We start from the raw sequence: 27,497 nt of genomic DNA, 5'->3' as shown, positions 1-27,497 counted from the left end.
CATTGTCTCACACAGACAGGCGTTCTGTGTGCCCCAGGCTGACACCTGAAACCTCCAGCTGGTCAGCCTTTATTCCTGCAGTTATTAACCCCTCGGTATCCTGAAGATACTGAGCGGCCTAATTCACATAGGACAAATACCTGGGCGAGATATACCTGCCCCCGACTACCAGGCCTACATGACTCTTACAGCCCTCTGACTTGTACATCACAGCCAGAGGACGTGGAAGATGGAGCCCGGCGGTGGAACGGGGACAGGTGAATATCGCAATGCTCACCCTCTCCCTTTATACTTACCCTCCTGGCGCAGTCCCTGCTTGTTGTCCCGGGTCGGCGGCTTGTTCCTGTGTTCAACGGTCACTGGTGCCGCTCATTAAAGTAATGAATATGCAGTCCACCCCTATGGGAGTGGAGTTGCGTCCATATTCATTACTTTAATGAGTGGTACCACGTGACCGCTGAACACAGGAAGAACTGCCAGCACCCGGAGACCATTGCATCAGAGAAGCTGCCAGGGACCGCGCCGGCAGTAGATGAGTATGATGTGACAGACGCCTCTCCCCCTTCCCCGCCGACCCCCTGGGAATGACTGGAGTATAAGCCGAGAGGGGCACGTTCAGCCTAAAAAAAATGGGCTGAAAATCTCGGCTTATACTTGAGTATATACGTTGTATGTGCATGTAGCTCTTTCAAAGACAAGTACAGTAATACCTTTACATGGCCCATTCCTCCGTTACTGAGAAATCAATGTTTGAGTTGACATGCAAAGGCTGAAGAACTATGGTAGATCCGAAGACAATGGAGAATGTATATAAAAACACAGAGCATTAGATCACAATACAATGCTGAGAAGGGTATACTCTCCCTCCTTCATTATAAGCTGAACAAGGTCGTATACAGTTGAAACCAGAAGTTTACACATACACTATATAAAAAGACACATGCATGTTTTTCTCAATATCTGACATGAAATCAGAATATACCTTTCCCGTTTTAGGTCAATTAAGATTATCATAATTATTAATATTTGCCAAATGCCAGAATAATGAGAGAGAGAATGTTTTAAGGCATTTTTATTACTTGCTATTAACAACAAACTTAGATGCCGCGCTACCAGGGGATGCTACTGCTTTGTAGAGCAACACAAATAATGCAATAAGCAAATCCTAAGTTGAGTTACCTTGTGGCCGTCACTGATGTGTCCCCGTAAAGGCCGTGGGCTACTGTGGTAACCGTGTTCTCCGTGCTGATGAAAGCAGCGTTCCTCAGACTATACAGACAAGGGAGCGTCCTCCCGGTCTGTAGAAACCCCTGCGCGCACGCTGCTGATAGTGCCGGCAAACGTTCCCGGCCGATAACGCCGCCGTGCAGTAGCGTGGTGTGTGGGGGGCGTGGCTATAGCGGTGACGTCACCTGTCCAGTAGACGGACATACACAAAGGGCCAATCCCGACGCGTTTCGAGGGTACCGTCCCTCTTTCTCAAGGTGTGGCCACTCTGCTCACCTTCCCTGCTATATAGCCACGTTCTCAAGTTCTATGTATGGCAATGGAACGCCCCTTAATATCCAACACCGCCCACAATATCACACACAGTGCAACCCACGCCTATGGACCTTGATATTACTACACAACTAGTTATTATAACTCTTTCCCAAATTTCCTCTCAATATTCACCTAAGATATCCACCCCAAGGAATTTGATAAAATCCTTAATATTTTATTTATGAACAATATAACAAATTAAAAATCTATGCAAAAAACTTTTATTAAATACTATAAAAATATATTACAAAAATCCCTAAAAATTCTCAAACTATATTAAAAAACTGAATATTATCCGTTAACCACCCTATTAATACACAGTATATTCTCTATATTCCCTAGATATTTTTAAAAACTAAGAATAAACTCTACCCCATAAAATGTAAATTGAATAATATAATCTTGCAAAGATTTAGTTGAAAGCCTGTCCATATCCACATAAATGTTCAAATCCAAAAAATTGACATTGGTATTGCTCGTGATGGGAGTAAATTCAATTGAACTAAATGCTATCGCAAAGAGGTGGATTGCAATAGCTACATCCATACGGATAGTTGCCATTTACCAACATGGCTATTAAATATTCCAAAAAGCAAATTCACACGCATTAGACGGAACTGTACCAAGGACCAGGATTATGAAGAGGAATCTAGTCATTTGGTATCTCAGTTTACAGAAAAGGGATACCAATTACCACTCCTGGAAGAAGCAAGAAATAATGCGAAATCCCTGGTGAGAGCGGATCTTTTTCAAAGTAAAGAACCTGAGTGTAAAATTTCGAATATAACACAAGAGATTATCGATTTGCCTTTTATCATGCAATATCATGCAAATAGAAGGGGATTTACTAATATCATTGAGAAATACTGGTCAATCCTAAAAGAGGACAAGAGTGTGGGAGAATTACTGCCCGACCACCCAAGATTTATTTATAGAAAGGTTCAGAACATTGGTAACATCATAGCCCCGACCATTAAAATGGGAATGGGCAATGTGTCTACATCTAGGCATCAACTTTCCAAAAATGGTGGATTTTCTAGCTGTGGGAGCTGCTCGTGCTGCATACGCACTAAAAGTAAACGATCAGTCCAAACTCTGTTTTGGAATGCGGATAGGACAGTATCATTCACTATTCGAGATAGTATTTCCTGTCATTCCAGAGGGGTCATATATACAGTGAGATGCCCTTGTGACAAACTTTACGTTGGTCGCACTAAAAGGAGACTCAAAGAGAGAATAAAAGAACACCTTGATAATATCAAAAAAGGTTTTTTGGGACACCCTTTGTCACGTCATTATGCTGACAAACACAACCGGTCATGTGATCATACATCCTTCTGCGGGATCCAAAGGGTTAAGGAACATCCAAGAGGGGGCGACTATTTGAAAATTATGTCAAAGGTTGAGTCCAAATGGATATTCACATTGGACAGCCTTGCCCCAAAGGGACTGAATCACGAAATTGAGTTGTATGCCTTGTAGATCATAGAATATGAATAACATTTTAAATACTATTTGAACAGACGTGGTTTTAAATTTGGTATTAAGAAAAAAAAAAAAAAAAAAAAAAAAAAAATTTTTTAGGCAATTTTCCTTTTTGCAAGATTATATTATTCAATTTACATTTTATGGGGTAGAGTTTATTCTTAGTTTTTAAAAATATCTAGGGAATATAGAGAATATACTGTGTATTAATAGGGTGGTTAACGGATAATATTCAGTTTTTTAATATAGTTTGAGAATTTTTAGGGATTTTTGTAATATATTTTTATAGTATTTAATAAAAGTTTTTTGCATAGATTTTTAATTTGTTATATTGTTCATAAATAAAATATTAAGGATTTTATCAAATTCCTTGGGGTGGATATCTTAGGTGAATATTGAGAGGAAATTTGGGAAAGAGTTATAATAACTAGTTGTGTAGTAATATCAAGGTCCATAGGCGTGGGTTGCACTGTGTGTGATATTGTGGGCGGTGTTGGATATTAAGGGGCGTTCCATTGCCATACATAGAACTTGAGAACGTGGCTATATAGCAGGGAAGGTGAGCAGAGTGGCCACACCTTGAGAAAGAGGGACGGTACCCTCGAAACGCGTCGGGATTGGCCCTTTGTGTATGTCCGTCTACTGGACAGGTGACGTCACCGCTATAGCCACGCCCCCCGCACACCACGCTACTGCACGGCGGCGTTATCGGCCGGGAACGTTTGCCGGCACTATCAGCAGCGTGCGCGCAGGGGTTTCTACAGACCGGGAGGACGCTCCCTTGTCTGTATAGTCTGAGGAACGCTGCTTTCATCAGCACGGAGAACACGGTTACCACAGTAGCCCACGGCCTTTACGGGGACACATCATTGACGGCCACAAGGTAACTCAACTTAGGATTTGCTTATTGCATTATTTGTGTTGCTCTACAAAGTAGTAGCATCCCCTGGTAGCGCGGCATCTAAGTTTGTTGTTAATAGCCTTTATTCAGTAATAGCAGGTGTACACACACCACCTGCATAGGTGCCTGCAGCTTTTGGGGGGGGTCACAGTTTCATTTTAGCGCCGGTGTATATTCTGAGTATCTCATTTTTATTACTTACTTTAAAGTCAAAAGTTTACCTACACTAAGATTACTATAGCTTACTATACACATCCACAATGACCAATTTGAGGAAAGACGATGAATCGCAAAATATAAAGTTTAAAAAGAAATCTTTATTACATTTTAAGCATAAAATGAAAAATGAAATGCATGAATCAAGCAATAGAAATTGAAAGAGGACGAAAGCATGGAACCACCAAAATGTAAAGAGTAGGGCATGCTGATAAAATACTCATAAGAGAAATAGCAACCTTCAACCAAAAGTGGTATATATGTATACAAAAAACATACTCATATCAATTTATAAATGGATAATCTATAAAGTGCCTAGTGCAAACCATAAATATTCATATTAAATTGAACAAGGTATAAAGTGGATACCATTAAACAAATACATGGAAAAACCACATGACTTCAATGGACCCGTGTATATCTTGTGATAAAAGTTTTGCTATGGTCATGTTGGTGTACAATTGTTTAAATGATGAAGGTAAAAGGTGATAAAATACCTCTAAAAGTGCTAAGTGCAAGGGTTCCAAATGCCACGTCCTCTCACCCCGACAGCGCCGTTTCGCATAATGCTTCCTCAATGGGGGTCAAGATTACTATGCCTTTAACAATTCTGGACTGCTCATATGATGACATCATGTGTTTGGAAGCTTCTGATAGTTTTTTTGGCAACATGTGAGTTAATTAGAGAAACACCTGTGGATGTATTTTAGTGCACCCCTGAAACACACTGCTTCTTTGTGTAGCATCATGCGAAAGTCTCAATAAATCAGCCAAGATATCAGAAAGAGAATTGTGGACTTGCACAAGTCAGGCTCATCCTTGGGTACAATTTCAAGATACCTGAAGGTGCCTCGTTCATCTGTACAAACAATTATACGCAAGTACAAGCAAGATGGGAATGTCTAGCCATCATACTGCTCAGGAAGGAGATGACTTCTGTGTCCCAGAGATAAACGTGCTTTGGTCCAACATGTGCATATCAGTCCAAGGACAAAAGCAAAAGACCTTGTGAAGATGATGGCGGAAGCTGGTAAGACTGTGGCAATATCCACAGTGAAATGAGTACTCTATCAACATGGGCTGCAAGACCACTCTGCCAGGAAGTAGCCATTGCTCCCAAAGAAGCAAAGAAAAGCCAGATTAATGTTTACAAATGTACACAGGAACAAAGACCTTAATTTTGGGGACATGTCCTATGGTCTGATGAAACTAAAATTGAACTTTTTGGGCATAATGACCATTGTTACGTTTCAGCAATGCTGAAGCAACATCTCAAGACAGCAGCCAGGAAGTTAAAGCTTGGGCTGAAATGGGTCTTCCAAATGGATAATGACCTGAATCATTAAAGATAACAAAGTCAATGTTTTGGAGTGGCCATCACAAAGCCCTGATCTCAGTCCTATTGAAAATGTATGGGCGAAGATGAAAAGGCCGGTGTGAGCAAGGCGACCTACAAACCTGGTTCAGTTACACTTGTTTTGTCAGGGGGAATGTGCCCAAATTCCGACCAACTATTGTGAGAAGCTTCTGGAAGGATATCTAAAACATGTGACCCAAGTCATTCAGTTTAAGGGCAATGGTACAAAATCCTTATGAAATGTATGTGAACTTTTGACTTTGCAGTAAGTAATAAAAATGCCCTAAAACATTCTCTCTCTCATTATTCTGGCATTTGGCAAATATTATTAATTACGGTAATCCTAATTGATCTAACACGGGAAAGGTTTATTCTGATTTCATGTCAGCTATTGAGAAAAACATGCATATGTGTCTTTTCATATAGTGTATGTAAACTTCTGGTTTCAACTGTATGTTGTTACTATTTTTTTGTGGTTCCCAACAGTCACCTTTACAAATGTACAATGTCTAATATATATTTTTTTACAATGTTGGTTTCTGGGCAATTCATGCAGAGGATAGATGCCTTAAACACAAACAAAAATGAGCTTTACATCTGTATAATCAAGATGGAGCATCGAGAAAATACAACATGAAATATTAGCCTGTGGGTTGGTTAAACATCGAAGTGAAATTGAATTAATGTATGTAAAAAATGACCTTATTCCGATGTGCATCGCATTCCTATAATTTGTCCTTTACTATAAATATGTATAATTTTCATGTTGGAGAAGGGCAATACATCAGTCTGAGTATCAGGAAAAAAGATGGTTATGGAAAAATGAGCAATAAAATGTATAGTGATTGTATTGTACTCATATACACTAATAATTACAGTGTCTTATAGAGTGAAGCTTCTCGGTTGCAGATCTCATGTCTCCTTCTCTCTACAGAGATTGCAGCTCAGTGAAGATGTGGCTGGCGCTACATTCATGGCGGCTGGCAGCTCCGCTCCAGAGCTGTTCACATCCGTGATAGGTATGCTGAAACGCCTAATTAAAAAAATATATATGTTCCAATAAAATGACCTATTGTTTAAAAAATGTTTTTTTTATGTTATCAGATTTGTTCAGAACTTTTAGTGTTTTTTTTTTCTAATTTAGTATTTATATTAAAAAGCCTAAAATGTTACAGTTTCCACAATGTCCGTTAAAAATAATTATAGGCTGACATTTCCAGTTGTCCAGGATTTTCTGGTGCGGGCACCAGGAGCAAGGAGACATGTTACCACAAGTATGTTATTTGCAAAAACGCAGTCACATGCAGACTAGACGTGTTTGGCCTTGCTCAATCCTATTGAATTGAGCAAGGCCAGACACATCTAGTTGGAATGTGACCAGAAGTATGTAGACCTCATACTTGCGGTCATATGACCAGACAGCAAATCCTGGCAGTGCACATTGTGCACACTGTGAAGATTCACAAGTCTGCAGTCAGATAGATTGACTGCAGGCTTGCGTCCCAAGCTTGAACAACCCTTTTAATTTTTATCACTGGCTGACCACAATAAGGCTCACCTATTAAAGTCTATGGATGCACAACAGATACGTTGCATTCTTAGCATAGGACACTATTTGAGTCTGTAAAATTTAATAACTGCTGCTGTATAAAAATGTATGCCATCCAGATGACAATTGAGATGAAAATTGACTTTTTTTCTGGATGAGTAACTGGGCAAAGAAAAAGGCACTACTACAATATGCACACCACCCAATGTTAGTATAACAAAATATCCACTTTATTGGCACACATGTTAAAGCATAATTAAAATCACCATACTACAATGAGCATCCTGGGTACATAATATAAATCCCCAAAAAACTCCATATACAGCCTGTTATATAAGAGCAATAATATGCACAATATATGAAATAGCACCACCCTTCCTAACGGCTCATGGGGTATCTGAGAACACATGTAGGGCATGATAAATTAGTGGGGTACTAAGAACCAGTAGCCACAAAAATACCCATATAGCATGGTAACAAAGAAGTCCCTAGGCACCAACATGAAAACCATGCAACGGCAAAAGGGACCGTGCTCTGATACAGACCGACACTTGGAAGGAACAGGCTGGAGAACTCAGGAGGATCAGTAGGTAGTTTTTTTCTGGATGAAGCTAGAGTGATTTTCTATATCCTCGTATAGACTTATTAAAATATAAGGCAGGTGATATATGCCAACTGCATTACATATCAACTATTTTTTATGCTATTTGTGCATATAATTGTGCCATCCTGCTACAGCTGCGCTTGGCAACATATAGAGATGTACTTTGATGCACAAACCATAATAAACAATCAACTGGAGATGATCATCCACTTCTATGGCACAGTTTTCTAGGCATGCTCTGTGATCTGTGCAGAAGTCTTTGTAAGGTCTTATGTATCCTGTGTTATCTATGCACATATATTAATAGATTCTGTATTATTTGTATACAGTATGTATAGATGTATAGAACGCAAGATTCACCATTCATAATACACAATGACCTCAGGGCTGATCACAGATCCTACCTAGATAGTTCTCCCATAGAAGCCAATGAACATCTTTAGTCTGTTGTAATATATACTGTAACATATATACATATTGTGCACATATAGATATCACAGGATCCAGCAGTAAAATGGATCTATCCTGAAAATTGCTGCATGGCGTTGGTGATTCACCAGACATAGGAATATAGAGATTGGACAGGTACATAACAGAGGTATCCATGTCTAGAGCTCTGCTTGGTCATAAATGGCCGCCAGTGTCTTTTCATAGCTTGAAACTCATCTAGGATACAACCCACCATAAATTGCACCAATTCCAGCTGATTTATAATCGTGCATTTAATTCTTTACACATACTTGTCATAGGCTTTGTCAGACATATATTAGACACTGTAAGTTCATTCAAGCCATAAAACAATTCAGAGACCACAAAAACACAATGTCAGTTCATACCATTCACTGTCTAATTGGAAAGAATTCTTTTCATTCGGTCCCATAAAAACTATTCTGAAGAGATGGGCCCAGCTGAATGAGAGCGTGCAGAAATGTTCCAAAATATCATTATGCACACAATAGAAAATAAACACATTTTGCCTTTTGGAACTTCTATTGTATAAGAGATTTGTCCTTTGTCTGAGAACCTCCATGGGAATATGATTAGATCCAGACTTGTTCAATGGAGAGTAAACCATATTTTATAGATTGCTGTTAATGGCTTTTTCTATCTAGGATGGTCATAAAAAGGAGATCGGACACAACGGTACAGTGATCTAACCAACAAGCAGTCTATAAAAAATGCTAATTAAACCAACGATATGCCTTGCATATGTTAAGATAGGGGTCCCCAATATTTCTTACTTTGAGAGCCATATTCAGCTCTGAAAGATGTTTACGAGCCACTGTATGTGCAAAGAAATCATAGAAGCCTCTGTGTGACTCTGAAAGTAATAATTCCCCCAGTACCCTCTTGTAAAGTAATAATACTTCAAATGCCCCTTTGTAAAGTAATAATGCCCCAAGTGCTTACTTATAACGTGATAATGGGCTAAGCTCGCTTATAAAATTTCTTGTGTCCAGTAATTCCATGAGTACCCCCTTAAAAAGTAATAAAGCCACAAGTGCCTTATTTAAAATTAATAATGCCCTGTATGCCCCTAATAAAGTAATAATCCCGCAAGTACCCTCATAAAAAATAACCCATCTTGCTAAAGAAAAAAAATTGTCTCCACTAAGATGGCGCCAGCCGTTCCTGCGCAGTAGCAGCTATTGGCGATCCGATAGATGCTACTGTGCAGGTGCCGCCAATGCCATCTTGCTAAAGAAACAAAATCCTCCTCCAAGATGGCAATGCTGGTGCTTGCGCAGTAGCAGCGATCGGCGATCACCGTTAGCTGCCACTGCGCAGGCACTGGTGGCGCCATCTTGCTAGAGAAAACAAAAAATTAGTCCTCCAAGATGGCGCTGCTGGCGCCTGCACAGTAACAACTATCGGATCGCCAATAGCTGCTACTGCGCAGGAGAAGCCAGCGCCATTTTCAAACTGATTTTTTTTTTTTTAGGAATTTATGAATAAATGAAAACGATTACATTGACATTATATACTAGATGGTGGCCCGATTCTAACGCATCGGGTATTCTAGAATATGCATGTCCACGTAGTATATTGCCCAGCCACGTAGTATATTGCCCAGCCACGTAGTATATTGCCCAGCCACGTAGAATATTGCACAGCCCATGCAGTATATTGCCCAGCCACGTAGTATATTGCCCAGCCACGTAGTATATTGCCCAGCCACGTAGTATATTGCCCAGCCACGTAGAATATTGCACAGCCCATGCAGTATATAGCCCAGCCACGTAGTATATTGCCCAGCCACGTAGTATATTGCACAGCCCATGCAGTATATAGCCCAGCCACGTAGTATATTGCCCAGCCACGTAGTATATTGCACAGCCCACGTAGTATATTGCCCAGTCATGTATATATTGCCCAGCCACGTAGTATAGTGCACAGCCCATGCAGTATATAGCCCAGCCACATAGTATATTGCACAGCCCTCGTAGTGTATTGCACAGCCCATGCAGTATATAGCCCAGCCACGGAGTATATTGCACAGCCCACGTAGTATATTGCACAGCCCATGGAGTATATTGCACAGCCCACGGAGTATATAGCACAGGCCATGGAGTATATAGCACAGAGCCACGTAGTATATTGCACAGCCACGTAGTATATAACAGTCACGTAGTGTATTGCACAGCTACGTAGGCCCACGTAGTATATAGCAATGTGGGCACTATATGCGTGGTTAAAAAAGACTTAAAATAAAAAAATAAACATATACTCACCTTCCGAAGGCCCCTTGAAGTCCTGGCGCCTGTGTGCGGTGCACGCGGCAGCTTCCGGTCCCAGGGTTGGTATGAGCGCAGGACCTGTGATGACATCGTGGTCACATGACTGTGACGTCATGGCAGGTCCTTCTCGCATAGCATCCTTGGCACCAGAACCTGCCACTTGCACTGCCGAGGACAGCGCGCCATGTCGGAGGGTGAGAATAACGGGTTTTTTTTATTATTATTATTATTTTTAACATTAGATCTTTTTACTATTGATGCTGTATATGTAGCATCAATAGTAAAAAGTTGGTCACACAGGGTTAATAGCTGCGTTAACGGAATGCATTACACCGCGGCATAACGCAGTCTGTTAACGCTGCCATTAACCCTGTGTGAGGGCTGATTGGAGGGGATTATGGAGCGGGCACTGACTGCGGGGAGGAAGGAACGGCCATTTTGCCACCGGACTGTGCCCATCGCTGATTGGTCGTGGCAATGGTCGTGGGCGTTTTGCCACAACCAATCAGCGACTTGGATTTCCATGACAGACAGAGGCCGCGACCAATGAATATCCGTGACAGACAGCAAGAAAGAAAGACAGAAGGACAGACAGAAAGACAGAAGTGACCCTTAGACAATTATATAGTAGATGCCAGCATGCTGCAACACAGGGTCCACCAATGGCGCCTGCCTGCAGAAGGGGAATTTTTTTTCACGATATATACGTATATAATATTTATTATGTAATCTAGGGGGCAGGTCAGTGAGGGATCAGTGACCTGTCAGAAGCCATACTGATGAATACCTAAGCAGAGCATCTCATGAAGACCCCCCTCCCCCCACACACACAGGCATATCATTAACTAAAAACTGAAAATAAAGATTAACAACCACTAGACAGATTTCATCAACCAAGGTATCATTGTAATCAGTATAAGGGTGCAGATCTGACACTGTGTGTAGGTTACTGAGCACAATCCTGTTGACAGGATGCATTTAAGTGGATACAAATTTTGATGGGAGAACGAGTGCTTCTTTATTGTTTCATCTTTGACACTATCACAAAGATTTGTTGGATTTCCAGTTAATTAAGAATCCTTCTTACAGGAGTGTTCATCACAAAGGGAGATGTGGGAGTTGGAACCATCGTTGGTTCGGCTGTATTCAACATCCTATGTATAATTGGAGTCTGTGGCCTGTTTGCAGGACAGGTAAGACCTCATTACATTATATTGTACTTTACATTTTTTCATATTATTTTTTTTTTTAAACCGGTCTAAAAAATACATTAATACTAGAGATGAGCGGATTGATCCACAGAGGATCATCTTATTCCCTCAAATTTCCAGGCCCTCACAAATTGGAACACTTTGTGGTTCAGATCCCTTCTGGCTAAAGTCTCTAGTTGATCAGCTTACTAGTCTTCTCTGTGGAGCCTGTACTGCCCTTGTGGGGTCTATTCTCCCTCTCTGTGAAACTTACCAATGATCACAGCCCCCCATGACATCACAGGATCATACTCCTCTGAGAGCTGCTGGCGCTGAGCCCCGTGCCCTGCATGCAGGGCTTTACTGACCGGGTAAGGTTCCTCAAAGCACAGACAGGAGATCTCTGTGCTCTGTGCTTTGAATGTACTGTAGTAGAAAAATAAGGAGCTGGTGGCCACACGACAGCTCAGAAACAGAGCAGAAGCTTAGCATCAAGTATATTATGAAGTTTCTTCATTTCTCACAGGCTTTCCAATGTTTTAATAATCTGTGTGCCTGGAAAACCCCTTTAATGTAAAGTTTTGAAGCAATGCATTCAATGGTAATATACAGTGTATAATATTCTTCAGTTTCTGAAGATAAACTTGGATTACTTTTTGTTTCTTTATAACTTCCACCCATCAATAAGTGTCATTTGCTTTGAAACGGGCTGAATGGGTTTTGACTTTCATGTTTGTCCTTCATTGTTGTGCTTCTTTTCTATGCTCGGTCTTTTTATCTCCTTTATTCTCCAATTGCTTTCTATGCCATTTTCATATTTTACATCTAAGCCCCAAAGCTGTGATGGGTTTCTATCATAAATCAGCTCCGTGGTGCCGGGGTCTGATAGCTTCTGCTTTATTTCTGACCTATATATTGTCTTACCTTTTCTGTTATTCTATGTAAAGGAAGATCATTTAGTCTCTTTTTACTTATAATCACAATACCAAGCATTTCCTTTTATTCGTGAACTTGGATTATAAGATTTACTAGTTGATTATTTAATATCCACCCATTAGCAAGTGATTAAAGTACAAATCTGTTTAATTTCTTCATTGGGTATATTAGTGCTGTGAGCAATGGTTACGCTCGGGGAAAATTTATCAGGACTGGTGTTTAATTTGCCAGTCGTGAACCTCTAGTCTGCTGGAGACAAGTGCAGCACATTTATTAGCATGGCTCCTAATAAATTTGGCTCATCCTTGGGTTGCCCATGTGCCGTGAGCTGGCATAGGTTTCAGCTGCAATGTACGCTACAACTTAGTTGTTGCAAAATTATGGCTGCACAAATAACACAAAATACAGCATCAAAATCAAATACAATGTATGTCAGTGTGGTTTAATAACCCGATAGACATCTGCAGCAGATTCTGTTCTATTGTTTCGTTTTTACATTGTGTGTGAAGTCGGCATAACATTTTATTAGGCACTCAAAATGGTTTGAAATCTCTTATTTGTAAAAATTAGATATTAATTGTACAGCCATGAGCAATAGGTAAAGTAAATAAATCTCCAGATATTATAATACAAACTGTACACATTATTAAATATATCTCTTAGACCTGATGAGACCGGTGTACTCACTTCCTAGTTGTCAGAACAGCTACAGACAGGTGATTCCAACCTAGAGGATATGACTTTCTAGCAAAAAGTAGGAACTATTCTGCTTCCCCCTTACTCACAAGTTATCACCAGATTTTCCGCTTTTAACTAAAACAGCGCTACTGCATTATGTATACAGCAAAACCAGTAACATATTATAGTAACATGCCGTAACACATTGTATATGTTATCGATCTGCTGTGTACATGATGCAGCAGAGCTGCAAAATCTCACGGCGCCACGGAGAGTTGTTGGATCCTGCTCTGCATGTTGGGATCTCACAAACCAAAAGTTCTGAGACAATTTTTGCTCTGGGTTCTTTGGGGATACTTCTGGGATTTTTTTTTATGAATGTTATTTATTGCTTGTGGCTATCCACTGATTTCTTAAAGCATTACTCCAGTGTTTTTTTTATTTATTTCAGTGCTGGAGAGGTGCATCTAATGTAAATTGTCTGCCCCTAGTAATATACTTACCCGCCACTGTCTTCAGCTGTTCCCAGTGCCTCTCCATTCCCAAGGCACCATGTTGTGATCGCAACTTCTGACTGACTGGAAGTCAAAGGTAATGGTCACAAGCTGTCAATGTAAGTCTATTTCTGCCTCGTTCGGGCTCTTATAGACTTAGATTGAGAAGAAACCTATGGATCGACCAGCAAATACTGGAGAGATCCAGCAGGTCACAAACTGCAGCGACTGCAGCGGCCCCAATAACAGATAAAGACGGTGGCTGGTGAATATAATTTTGGGGCAGGAAACTTATATTAGTGACATCACTCTACCTCTGAAATAAAAAAAAAACACTGGAGTGGTGCTTTAAATAAGAAGGGTAACCCCAGACTGGTGATAGGTAGTGTGTAATGTTTATGTCACGGTGTGACGGTCTTCGGTAAGGAAGGGGGGCCTCAAATTGTCCCTGGAAATGAGACCCTAGCTATCCCTGTCCCGGGCGTACTCTTGAAGGTAGAGAGGCCAGAATCTCCGACCTTACTATGCTCCTGTTATACCCTGATCTGTCCCCTCCCCCACCCCATGAGGAATGTGACCAAAATGTAAGGTAAACAAGACACAGACAAAATAGGGATAACAGAGAACATTTATCATACAAAAGCACTAACCAAGAATAGGGAGGAGGATAGAGACAGGGAGGAATAAACTAAATGGGAACAGCGACCAGGAAATAAACACACACGTACTATCACAAACCACAGAACATTACCACAACAACTCTATTTCCACCACTTAACTTTAGCACACAGCACAGGAAAACAAATCTTTCACTAGCAGGGACATGAAGGTCTGACCAGTTTTTATAAGGAGAGGTAATGACCAGGTCAGAAGCAGCTGAAATGGAGCTGCATGTTTTTGACCAGCATAGAAGGGTTGTTAACCTCTTCAGCTCCAGAGGAAACTAAATCCATTTAATATGGGATACAAGTCACACCATTTCTAAAGAAGACCTGCAATTCAATAGCTGACTTCATCGTCTAACTCCAGGTCTTCCAGGGTGACGTGACACCCTCATAAGTCTTTTTTCTGTATAAGACAGGTAAGTTCACACAGGACTTTTTTGCTGCGTATTTTTGCTGCGTATTTTTATGCTAATTTAGGTGCTTTTTTTGGGTAAGTTCACACAGGACTTTTTTGCTGCGTATTTTTGCTGCGTATTTTTGCTGCGTATTTTATGCCAATTTTCAGCTGCTTACAGATGCGTTTTTTGTGCGGTTTTGGTGCGTTTTTTTGTCTATTTGTGCATGATAATAAAGTTGAGTGACCCCAGTGGAGCTTAGCATCGCCTTCATCCCAGCGGGGGAACAATTTATGGCGAATTACATGCCATGCATTGGCCTTTTTTTGACGATCACTGTAGTTTGGGCAAGCTACATCCCAAATTACAGGCATTGCTTCCACCTTGGAAAAATAAATGAAAAAGTAATTACCAAATGCAAGATGAAATGAAGCCAACATTCATGACAAGGAAGATACAAACATACACATGCAGAACACATGAACATGTACATAACAGCACATGAGCATCGCAAAGTGTACCATTGCAAACAATCGGATAGATAGATATATCACAAATTAAAAAAAATATTACCTCCATGATTAGTTGGGAAACATTAATGCTCATCCTCCTACACCAAGACATGGCTAACACCTCACTACCAGAAACTCCCTCACAATAGATCACAATCAGGACACCTCACAATGGCTCTTCACACCTCACAATGGCTCACAATGGCTCTTCACACCTCACTACCAGGAACTCCCTCACAATAGATCACAATCAGGACACCTCACAATGGCTCTTCACACCTCACAATGGCTCACAATGGATCTTCACACCTCACTACCAGAAACTCCCTCACAATAGATCACAATCAGGACACCTCACAATGGCTCTTCACACCTCACAATGGCTCACAATGGCTCTTCACACCTCATTAACCACACCCCTAAGCTCTTGGTTGTGAGATCACTTCCGGCTGGCCATGATTTTTCTGCACAAAAAACGCAGCAAATAATGGTACATGCGTTTTTGTAGTGTTTTTGCAGCGTTTTTTCCATCACCCATTCAAGTCAATGGGTGAAAAAACACTGCAAAAACGCAGCAAAAACGCTGAAAGAAGTGACATGCCCTATGTCCAAAAAATGCAGCAAAGCAGAAAATACTGATCAAACAAAAACCCAATGTGTGTGCATGAGATTTCTGAAATCTCATAGGCTTTGCTGGTACTGTAAAAAGCAGCTGAAAATTAGCATAAAAAAACGCAGCAAAAATACGCAGCAAAAAAGTCCTGTGTGAACGTACCCTAAAACTGTTATTTGGCTCTAGCTTCTAGAATCAGCTTTTAAGGAGTTACTCCCATGTGCCATAATACATTAACATGTGTCTCAAGAATGAGGCCCCCCTCGTCAGACATTGCTGGGAAGAGAAAGCTGCTGAACATGCAAGGCTCTCTACATTACTTGTTTGGGAGTTTCGAAATTTGATGATCGATCATGCTTGCCAGTTTTCAGATCTCTTTTGTTATGTCATAAATGTCTTATAAAGGGGAAATTAGTACAGCGTGTGTCACCTTTCTAGATCTTGGAGGGGGTTCAAAAAAAGAAACAGGAGATAACATTTTCAACTAACTTCTTGATAAAAATCAATACAATCATAAATAATATTAATAATAATAATACATCTTAAAGTATTGGATATTAAATCAGAAAAATAATTAATTCTGTTCACCATATTTTGATATAATTTCATGTATCATTTAGCACTGCTTACATGAATTTCAGGAAAAAAATGAAATTAATATTGCTCTAGAATTGTTTATTGGAGAGATTACGATTTATTTATTTATTTTGTTCGCTGTTTAGTGCTTCCATAAGGCTATCTTGCATGAGGCCTAATCTTTTAAGCTTTAATTTCACTGACAGAAAGTAAATCAGACTTGTACCGTCACTGTCCACTGGTTGTGTGATTACATTTTAGAGATTTTTTTTATTTTAGACCGTAACCCGCTTTATTTGTAAAAGAAGACAAAAGCATTGAAATAAATGCTGCAATATTACATAAGTCCACATTTCTGATAAAAGTGGCAAGCTATAGTTATTATACATAAGTTTCACACACATTGCATTGTAAATTGAGTTAATATAGTGGGAAGGTAGTGTTGTTCATTGGTACATATGTGTACTCTTGAGTTAATTTGGGGGGCTTGTTGGCACATCTGTGCTTATGCTACATATAGGCTTGGAGATGAGTCAGGATTTGCATATCGGTGCCTACAGGGGGCCCACCAGAGAATTTAAAGGCTCCCCATCAGGCTAGTCCGAGCCTGCCAAATACTAAGTAGTGTTTTCCCTCTTTAGACTATTAGAATAGCCTTTTTTGTGGTGTGAGGTGAGGGGCGTAAGGTATGAGTTGACCAATCAGCAGTCTTCACAAGCTGTTCCCATCGCATTGTTGCACCCCCTTTCTTCCATAGTTCTGATTTAGATTTATTTATTTGGTGACGACGATGGCCCTTACACCTAAAAATATATATATTTTAATGTTTTATATATTCACACGTAGTACTTATTTAAGAAAAATAAAATTATAAAAACTCTTTAATAGCTGAATATATCAGGTTTTGGTAGCCCAACCAAAATGTTTATCTGTAATTACGTGGGCAAACAACTGATCCGTGTAGGGGTTGGGTGCCAGAGCCCAACTAATCTGATACAGATGACCTATGCTAAGAACAGTTCATAATATATATATATATATATATATATATATATATATATATATATATATATATATATATATACACACACCGTATTTTTCAGACAATAGGACGCACCATACCATAAGACGCACCTAGGTTTTAGAGGAGGAAATTAGGAGCAAAAAAATGGTCAATTCTGTATTGTAATATCCCCTATCCTGGTATATATGGTCCCCTCATCCCCATTCTGATACACATGGCCCCTCATCCCTATCCTGGTATGCATGGCCCCCTCATCCCTATTCTGGTGTGCATGGTTCCTCTCACGCCTATACTGGTGTGCATGGCCCCCTCATTCTTATCCTGGAATGACTGGCACCATCCCAGTCCTGGTATGTTTGGCCTCATCATGGTCCTGATATGATTGGCCCCATCCTTTTTCTGGTATAAATAGCCCCATCCCGTTCCTGGTATTCATGACCCCATCCCGTTCTTGGTATCCATGGCCCCATCAGGAAAGATTGAAAAAAAAATTACAGTCACCTACTCTGCGCTGCCTCGCAGCATCCTGCTCCGTTGCCAGCAACTGCTTAATGCTTGCAAGCAGCGCGTGACAGGGACATCATGCGCTGCTCACAAGCAGAGCACAGCTGTGAGAATACTCACCGGGACCATTCATTGCAGAGAGTGGTGAGTATCCATTCCTCTTCAGTAGCGCGCACTGTTTCCTGCAGCAGTTGGTGGTCACATGTGCCAGGGATGCCAGAAAAATGAATATGCATTGCCCTCCATGCCCATGGGTGTGGAATGCAGTGCATATTCATTTCTCTTTAGCAGCGGGCACAGGAATTAATTGGAGCCGCTGGCTCCAGCCTTCTGTGACCCGATGCTCCACCGAAACTGCTCCCCACCACAGCAAGAGCCCATACATCTGGACTATAAGACGCACCCCCATTTCCCTCCACATTTTGGGAGGAAAAAAGTGCATCTTATAGTCTGAAAAGTACGGTATATGTCTTGGACACCCCTTTTAAAGGAAATCTGTCACCCAGTTTTTGAAACCTAATCTGTTAGCAGCATAATGTAGAGACACATACTGTGATTCCAACTATGTGTACCTTACTGGACTGCACATTATAATTTTCTTAAAATCACTATTTTATCAGCAGAACATTGTCACCAGTAAATCTACTGCCAGGAGGTCAAAAATATTCAGGATCTCATTAAAACCCCGTCCCCACCAATGATTGGCAGATTTCTGTGTACACTGGAAATGAGCAGAAAGCTGCCGATCAGTGAAGTGGGCGGGGTTATATACAGCTCAACATTTATAGATCATCTGGAAATTCAATAGATAAAAGAGACTCCCTTCACCAATGATTATAAATGTAAAATTAAATAAACATGCATAAAATTAAATTAAATTAGAGGATGGTGGATTGATGCATAAGATAACTAGTCTCACAAAGGAAGAACTAAGCCTACGCAAAGAAATGAGCGGACCAAGGTGCAAAAAAACAAATAACAAGCACACATAACACTTATTTATTACCTTTTATACATCAGTAAACAAAGAAGGAGGGTTGTTACCATACGAATATGCCTCATGGAACCCCTTGACGCGCGTTTCACATGGCTTCCTCAGAAGGTGTTTAATGTTAGATCTGCTGCAGATAAAACCGTGATTTTATCAAAATTACAGCAAGCAACCAAGTAAGTGATAACTGACTGGAATCAGGGTCTCTGACACTACAGTATGTTGCTTTGTGATGGGGTAACAAAAATCTAGTGTCAGATTCCCTTTAAATGTACATATTTAATACTACTGTATACTGTGAGACAACAGGAATTCCCAACAGGTCATTTTCCATCTTTTCTTTTCCCTTTATTAACAATTGTAGACTAAGGTTCGTAGTGCACTCTGCCCAGATGTTAATCCTAATAGAGTATTAATATGCATGCTTTGGTTTTCAGACTTGGCACAAAAATATGTCTTATTGCTTCCTCCCCATTAAAATCAATGACGGCTCATTTCATCAAACTAACAGAAGAAGGATTTTCCAGGCTCTGCTCAGTAGTGTAAAATAAATTCCAATTATGACCGATGTAACAGTATAATCCATGATCAAACCAAGGATGAGTGAGGAACAGAAGGCATTAAGTTCTGCCAAAGCTGCTTCTGGGCAGGAGGCAACTGAGTAAATTGCTATCTTTTATGACTGGACAGTTTATTGTGTGAAGGAGCGTGATGAGAACCATAGCCATAGTGCATGTCTTCTAGCTTCAAGTACTAGCTCCAGTACGAAGTACTTTTTGGAAATGTATTATGGTGAAAATAAATCTCCACCTTTTATCGTGATGCAATTTTTGGATAAATCTGACCGTGTCTCCACCTTTGTTTTCATGATAGGTAGACATCTCCACAATTGGAACCTCTTTATGCAAAGTCCCAAAAGTTTCATGGAAAAGGTTATATAACGCTGTCCTTCATAAGCCACAGAAAGTGGTAGTTTATAGTGTAGTTTATGTACAGACTAGGATTCTTGTTATGGTCTAGTGGACATGAAATAGTCTTGTTTTAAAATATAAAACCCAATAAAACCCAATAAATGTACAAGCATACAGGGGCATGTAAAAGTTTGGGCACCCCAGATCAAAATTACTGTTATTGTGAATAGTTGAAGATGAAATTATCTCTAAAGGGTCTAAAGTTAAAGATGACACATTTCCTTTGTATTTTAGGCAAAATGTACAGTATATATTGTCATCTTTTACATTTTAAAAATTACAAAAAGGAAAATTAGCCAATGCAAAAGGTTGGGCACCTGGAATGGTTAGTACCTAGTACCACCGCCTTTTGAAAGTATCACAGCTTGTAAACACTTTTTGTAGCCAGCCAAGAGTCATTCAATCCTTATTTGAAGGAATTTTCATCCATTCTTCCTTGGAACATTCTTCCAGTTTTATGAGATTCCTGGGTCGTCTTGCATACACTGCTATTTTGAGGTCTAGCCACTGATTTTCAATGTGTTCAGATCAGGGGACTATAAGGGCCATTTTCAAATCTTCAGCTTGCGCCTTTTGAGGTTGTCTACTGTGAATTTTGATGTATGTTTAGGATCATTATCCATTTGTAGAAATCATCCTCTTTTCAACATCAGCATTTTTACAGATGGTGTTAGTTTGCATCAAGAATTTGTTGAAATTTAATTGAATCCATTCTTCCCTCTACCCATGAAATCTTCCCATGCCATTGTCTGCAACACAACCCTAATTGATCCACCCACATGCTTAAAGGTTGGCGAGATGTTTTTTTCCTGAAATTCTGTGCCCTTTTTTCTCCACACATATCTTTCATCATTGCAAAGAGTTATATTTTAACCTCATCGGTCCACAGGACATGTTTCTAAGGTGCATCAGTCTTGTTTAGGGTCATTCCATGGTAGCTTACGTTACAAAGATGATGGTAACTTACCTTACAATAAGTAATGGTGGATGGTAACATATTGTAATGTAAGTTACCATCAGCTTAGTAATGAATGTTACTATACTGTGCGGTAACGTAAGTTATCTATATTTCTTGTAATAAAAACTGTTGATTTTAACTTGAGAGGTTAAAATACATTTTTTAAAGTTACTGGGACTATGGTGTTTTAATACAATAAAAATAGTGCTTCTCCCCTGTTTACCAGAACAGAAAATTTGACAGACTCATGAAGGACAATTGCCTTACCTTTTTTTGTAACGCAAGTTACCAAGTAATAACACTGTATTTTGTATTTAATTTTATTGTTGAAAAATCAAACTGTTGAAATCTATTGAGAATAGTTTAATGTACAATATACATTATTATTATTATTATTATTATTATTACTTATTTATTCACTCCTTTTTGTGCCTGCCTTCAAAGAACAGTCTGTAGCCAGTTTTTGGCTTGTGAATGTAATGTAAGTTACCATGGAATGACCCCTTAGATGTTCTTTTGCATACCTCTGACCTGAATTTTATGATAAAGACGCAGGAGAGGTTTTCTTCACATGACTCTTCCATGAAGGCCATATTTGTGCAGGTATCCCTGAACAGCAGAACAGTGTACCACAACTCCAGAAGTCTTTTAAATCTTTCTGAAGTTCTTTTGCAGTCAAGCGGGGGTTTTAATTTGCCTCTCTAGCAATCTTATGAGCAGCTCTCACTGAAATTGTGCTTGGTCCTCAAGACCTTATCTTGTCCTCCACTGTTCCTGTTAACTGCCATTTCTTATTTACATTTTGAACTGAGGAAAGGTCAGCTTTAAAACGCTTTGCTATCTTCTTATAGCTTTCACCTGCTTTGTGGGCCTCTACCATTTTTATTTTCAGAGTGCTTGTCAGCTGCTTGGAAGAACCCATGGCTGCACTGTTTTGGCACAAGGTTAAAGGAGGCTGGGTTTTTATAAAGCTGGGAAATTTGCATCACCTGGCCTTTCCTAATGATGATAGTGAACAAACCATTACCCTGACAGGCTAATTAAGGTCTGAGACCTTGGTCAAAGTTATCTGAGCACAAAAATCTCCAAGAGTGCTGAAACTACGTGGGCTGTGCAATATAATACGTGGTCTGTGCTATATACTACGTGGGCTGTGCAATATAATATGTGGGTTGTGCAATATACTACGTGGGCTGTGCAATATACTACGTGGGCTGTGCAATATACTACGTGGGCTGTGCAATATAATACGTGGACTGTGCAATGTACTACATGGGCTGTGCAATATAATATGTGGGCTGTGCAATATAATACGTGGGCTGTGCAATATACTACGTGGGCTGTGCAATATAATACATGGGCTGTGCAATATAATACGTGGGCTGGGCAATATACTACGTGGGCTGTGCAGTGCACTACGTGGGCTGTGCAATCTACTACGTTGGCTGTGCTATATACTACGTGGGCCATGCAATGTACTGCGTAGGCCGTGCAATATACTACGTGGGCTGTGCAATATACTACGTGGGCTGTGCAATATACTATGTGGGCTGTGCAATATATTACGTGGGCTGTGCAATATACTACGTGGGCTGTGCTATATACTACGTGGGCTGTGCAATATACTACGTGGGCTGTGCAATGTACTACATGGGCTGTGCAATATACTGTGTGGGCTGTGCTATATACTACGTGGGCTGTGTTATACACTATATGGCTTGTGTTATACACTACATGGGCTGTGCTATATACTACGTGGGCTGTGTTATACACTACATGGCTTGTGTTATACACTACGTGGCCTGTGTTATACACTACGTGGGCTGTGTTATACACTACGTGGGCTGTGTTATATACTGCGTGCGTGGGCTGTTATATACTACGTGAGCTGTGTTATATGCTACGTGGGCTGTTATAAACTACGTGGCTGTGTTATATGCTATGTGGGCTGTTTTACACTCCGTGGGCTGTGCTATATACTACGTGGCTGTGCTATATACTACGTGGCTGTGCTATATACTACGTGGCTGTGCAATATACTACGTGGCTGTGCTATTTAGTACGTGGGCTGTTATATACTACATGGCCAGCCGCAAACAATCAGCGACAGGCGCAGTCCGACCGCAAATTGGCACGGGATTTGAACCACGCTTCGCTAATTGGTCGCGGCCGGACAAATCCTGTGTATTCAATGTATTATTCTAAAATCTTCATAAATAACCTACATACATATTCTAGAATACCCGATGCGTTAGAATCGGGCTACCATCTAGTCTATTATATTCTGCCATGTGCTAAAATAATTGTGTACACCTAGCCTCACACAAGGGTAAATACATTGTATAGAAACAGACGGCGTATGTCATTTTTTTTTAGATTGTAATAGTGTATAAAACTTACCATGGTAGCAGTTTGCTAATCTTATGTCAGTGCCATGGATGGAGGGAATGTTATGTAACTGATTACCCTCTATTTCATGATAATGTTATATCACTGCTTGTGGTTCTGTAAAATGACCTCTTGCAATGGACGATCAAGCAGCTTAAGATCAATTCGTCTTTTCCTAATTGCTTTAAACCCTTTTGGCAAAATGCAAATAATGACCAAACAAATGAGTCATATTAAAGGGCATCAGGATATCAGTGTGTCCTTAATGCTGTCCTTAAATACTTGCATCATTTCTCCTTGATTACTCTCCCCCACAGCGCTGCATTATTTCTGTGGGGTGTGTTGTACTGTATGTCTATACAGAACAAAAAAGGTGATGGCATATAGCAATAGCCTCAAACTTGAGAAAAGAGTTCATCACATTAGTAAAAGTTAGATTCTTACCATTCCTTTTGCTGTATGGCTTTATCTAATTTCCAATTATATCAAGTGTCTAATGCTACATGAGCCATGTATTCACTAGACAGGCTTACTATGAACTAAATGTAGCTTTACATGCTGTTAAAGGAGCCAGCATGTGCAATTGGAATTAAATCAAGAGCAATGTCCCAATTCACAGGTAGAAGTTTTATCGTGATGCCTTATATCAGTAGAGACAGGGTGCAAAGCAGGCCCGGATTTAGGGGGGGCCCAAGGGACGTGGGCCACCCACCAAGTGGGGATCTCCCACCAATATAGGAATAAATATCTCAAAACATGTAAAATGCACGTCTCTTTGCTGTGAACCGTTTCTAATGATAAGGAACATTTAACAAAAGAGAAACTATTAAAAGTGTAGGGACCTGGCTATGGCCCTACATCTCAGTGGCTGGCGCAGAGCGGCAGAGAGCTGGCACCTGACCTGTGTCAGCATCCACTGACTTAGTACCCTCCCTGTAATGCTTAGCGTATGGCATGCAGCAACCTTCTCCGATCCCAACAGAAGCTTCTAGGCGCTACCTATTCAGCTATCGGATTAGATCAGATGAGAGTTTATTCAGTGACCTTCGAGGAAGGAGGTGGAGCCATGATGTCAGCGCGAGAAGAGGATTCTCCACCGCGGAGTGCGGCAGGACTGAAGATCCAGAGGTGAAGTGGTTCAGTCTTCACACAGTGTCGCGGTGGGTTAGTATGATGTCTGTCTGTCTGTGTGTGTCTGTCTGTGTATCTTTCTTGCAGCTCCTGTCCTACACAGTACCATACTGTATATACAGGTCCACACTTTATCCTGCATTGCAGTGTGTCTGTGTATACTGTATGTATATAGTGTGGACCTGTTTACAGTACAGTGCTGTGTATACACTTTATACAGCCCCTCAGCCTCTATTCTATATACAGCCAGCACAGCAACAGCCTCTGATATACTGTATACAGCCTCTGAAAAATACAGCCTGGCAGCAGCCCCTCATATATATACAGCCCAGCAGAAGCCCCTCGTATATATACAGCCCAGCAGCAGCTTCTAATATATACAGCCCAGCAGCCGCCCCATATATATATATATACAGCACAGCAGCAGCCCCTCATATATATACAGCCCAGCGGTGTGAATCAGAAGGACTGTTAAGACAAATTAATCAGCTTGAAATTGGTATTAACACCACCTTCTGGAGTGATATCCTGCAAAGAACAGATGCTACTAGTAAAAATCTACAACACGCAAATCTCGATCAAAACACTGCTGTGGCGTCACTGACCAGCTTAAAAAACTATGTCGCATCAAAGAGTGACTCCTTCAAAATTTATGAGAACAAGGCAAAGAGCTGTCTGGTTCATCTGAGTATGTTCAGACGATAACTCGTCACAGGCGCCGAAACGTGTGTCTCAATCCATTGGATTATGGTCATATGGAAGACGTACAACTCAGCCCTTCTGAAAAATACAAAACAGAAACTTTCTTGCCTATCATTCGTTTATCGCTTCTCTTGACCAACGTCTTCAAGCATATTAAGATGTATCAAGCAAATTTAGGTTTTTTAGCGATCTGAAAGAACTGTCTTCAGACGAGCTTAAGGCCACAGCAGAGCAACTCGTCAGGTCTTATTCAGATGACTTGGACATTACATTTATCGATGAACTGTGTCAGTTTGTAACATTTGCCAATTTATTCACAGACGAGGAGCCAAAAGATATCAGCACTGAACTTTTCATGTACAAGCTTATCATGGAAAAGGGTGTGTAGGACACTTTCCCAAATATTGAGATAGCTCTAAGGATATATCTAATTTTGATGGTAAACTGCAGTGGTGAGCGTTCCTTCCCGAAAGTCAAGTTAGTTGAAAACCGATTAAGGACATCCATGAAGCAGGGACGACTTGTAAATTTGGCTATCATGAGCATCAAATTGGATTTTAGTGACATCATTAATGATTTTGCAGCACGAAAATCAAGGAAAGTGCCTGGATTGTAAAAAATGAATGATTTTACCTGAATTACTCTGCGTAAGTGATTTTTGTAAATAAACTTTCGTTCGTTTCATTTTGTGTTTTTTATTACATATTGTAACACCTTGAAAAATGGGCCTCCCTCCAAAATGGGCCCTGGGCCACACACCACTTCAATCCGGCCCTGGTGCAAAGATTTTCATGACTGTGATAATGAATTTGAATTCCTTATTTTCCACAATGAGAGAGTGCTCCTGGTAATGGCTAAGTACAATGGCTTGAAAAGTATTCACCCCCTTGGCATTTTTTTGTGTTTTGCTACCTCACAACCTGGAATTTCACTGTTTTTTTAGGATTTCAGTTCAATTAAAGAACATGGCTAAAACTGTGATCATTTGATCTTTTTATTCACCCGTAAAGTCAGTACTATGTAGAGCCTCCTTTTGTAGCAACTACAGATGCAAGTGGCTTTGAATATGTCTTTATGCACTTTCCACATCTTGTCACGGGTTTTTTTGCCCATACCTCAAAGCAAAACTGCTCCAGCTCCTTCAAATTAGATGGTTTCCGCTAGTGAACAGCAATCTTCCAGTCTGACCACCGATTCTCAATTGCTGTATCCGCAATAACCCGACCTATAAAACTGTCCCACTAGTTAATCCCTTTAGTGAAAACCATAAAAAATAAAATAAAAAATGAGGCAAAAAACAATGCTTTATCATCATACTGCTGAACAAAAAGTGGAATAAAATGCAATCAAAAAGACGAATAAAAATAAACATGGTACCGCTGAAAACAAGCTGTCATACAGCTACATCATAAAAAAGATATAAATGAGGTATCGCTGTAATCATACTGACCCGAAGAATAAAACTGCCTTATCAATTTTACCACACACAAAATGGCATAACCCCCACCCCCAAAAAAAAGAAATTTATGAATTGCTGGTTTTTGTTCATTTTGCCTCTCAAAAATTGAAATAGAAAGCAATCAAAGAATGTCATGTGCCCGAAAATGGTACCAATAAAAGTGTCAACTTGTCCCCCGAAAAACGAGCCCTCACATGATTCTGTGGGCCAAAATATGGAAAAATTATAGCTCTCAAAATGTGGTGATTCAAAAACTGATTTTTGTAATAAAATGCGACTTTTACTGTGTGACAGAAGCCAAATATAAAAACCCAATACAAATCTGGTATCGCTGTCATCGCACCGACCCGAAGAATAAAGTCATCTAATCACTTATACCGCACACGGAATGGCATAAAAAATAAATAAAACCACTTCTTCACATGCTGTTGATTTTTTCATTCTGCCTCCGAAAGATTGCAGTAAGGCTCGGCGCACATTTATGCTGTGCTCTGCGCTGAGCGCTTACATCGGGTTTCCATGTAAATCTCTGAAGCATGTGAATTAGACAGAACCTCCAGCAGAAGATTCCGCATAATGAGGCAGATTGAGGCACTGTGGATGCCGTCTGACCTGTGATCCAGTGGTGTCCATCTTTTTAGTCATACATAAAAGAGCCGTCGCCCACAGTTTTGTGCACTTCTGAAAAGGAGGACACCGCTGAACGGAGGCCAGACGGAGTCCAGAGTAACTTTGCTGCCTCATTATAATGAATGGATTCCTGGGAGGTTTCCTCTAAATCGCATCACTCAGAGATTTAGATGGAAACCTCACAGTAAGTGCTCAGCGCAGAGCACAGCATAAATGTGATCCCAAACTTTATGTAAAATGTTCCCAATAAAAGCTTCAACTCAATCCACAAAGAAAGCAAATCCTGAC

The 27,497-nt window shown here is 40.3% G+C and overlaps 1 protein-coding gene and 1 long non-coding RNA gene across 2 annotated transcripts in view; one reads left to right on the top strand and one right to left on the bottom strand.

Annotated features, from left to right (window-relative positions):
- Nucleotides 1-15,398, bottom strand: part of LOC143804576 (uncharacterized) — a 29,171-nt gene extending 13,773 nt beyond the window's left edge. Inside the window, exon 1 of the long non-coding RNA XR_013221059.1 lies at nt 15,324-15,398. This is a non-coding gene — a long non-coding RNA (uncharacterized LOC143804576). The remainder of the gene's footprint in view (nt 1-15,323) is intronic.
- SLC24A3 (solute carrier family 24 member 3) overlaps nt 1-27,497 on the top strand; it is a 490,808-nt gene that overhangs the window by 357,102 nt on the left and 106,209 nt on the right. Inside the window, exons 5-6 of the mRNA XM_077282811.1 lie at nt 6,436-6,520; nt 11,482-11,585. Of these exons, the coding sequence (XP_077138926.1) occupies nt 6,436-6,520; nt 11,482-11,585 (189 nt within the window). The remainder of the gene's footprint in view (nt 1-6,435; nt 6,521-11,481; nt 11,586-27,497) is intronic.

This window comes from Ranitomeya variabilis, chromosome 2 (assembly GCF_051348905.1).
Source record: "Ranitomeya variabilis isolate aRanVar5 chromosome 2, aRanVar5.hap1, whole genome shotgun sequence".
NCBI classification, from domain to species: Eukaryota; Metazoa; Chordata; class Amphibia; order Anura; family Dendrobatidae; genus Ranitomeya; species Ranitomeya variabilis.
The sequence above is the reverse complement of the archived record's forward strand: the minus strand, read 5'-3'. Positions and strand labels throughout refer to the sequence as shown.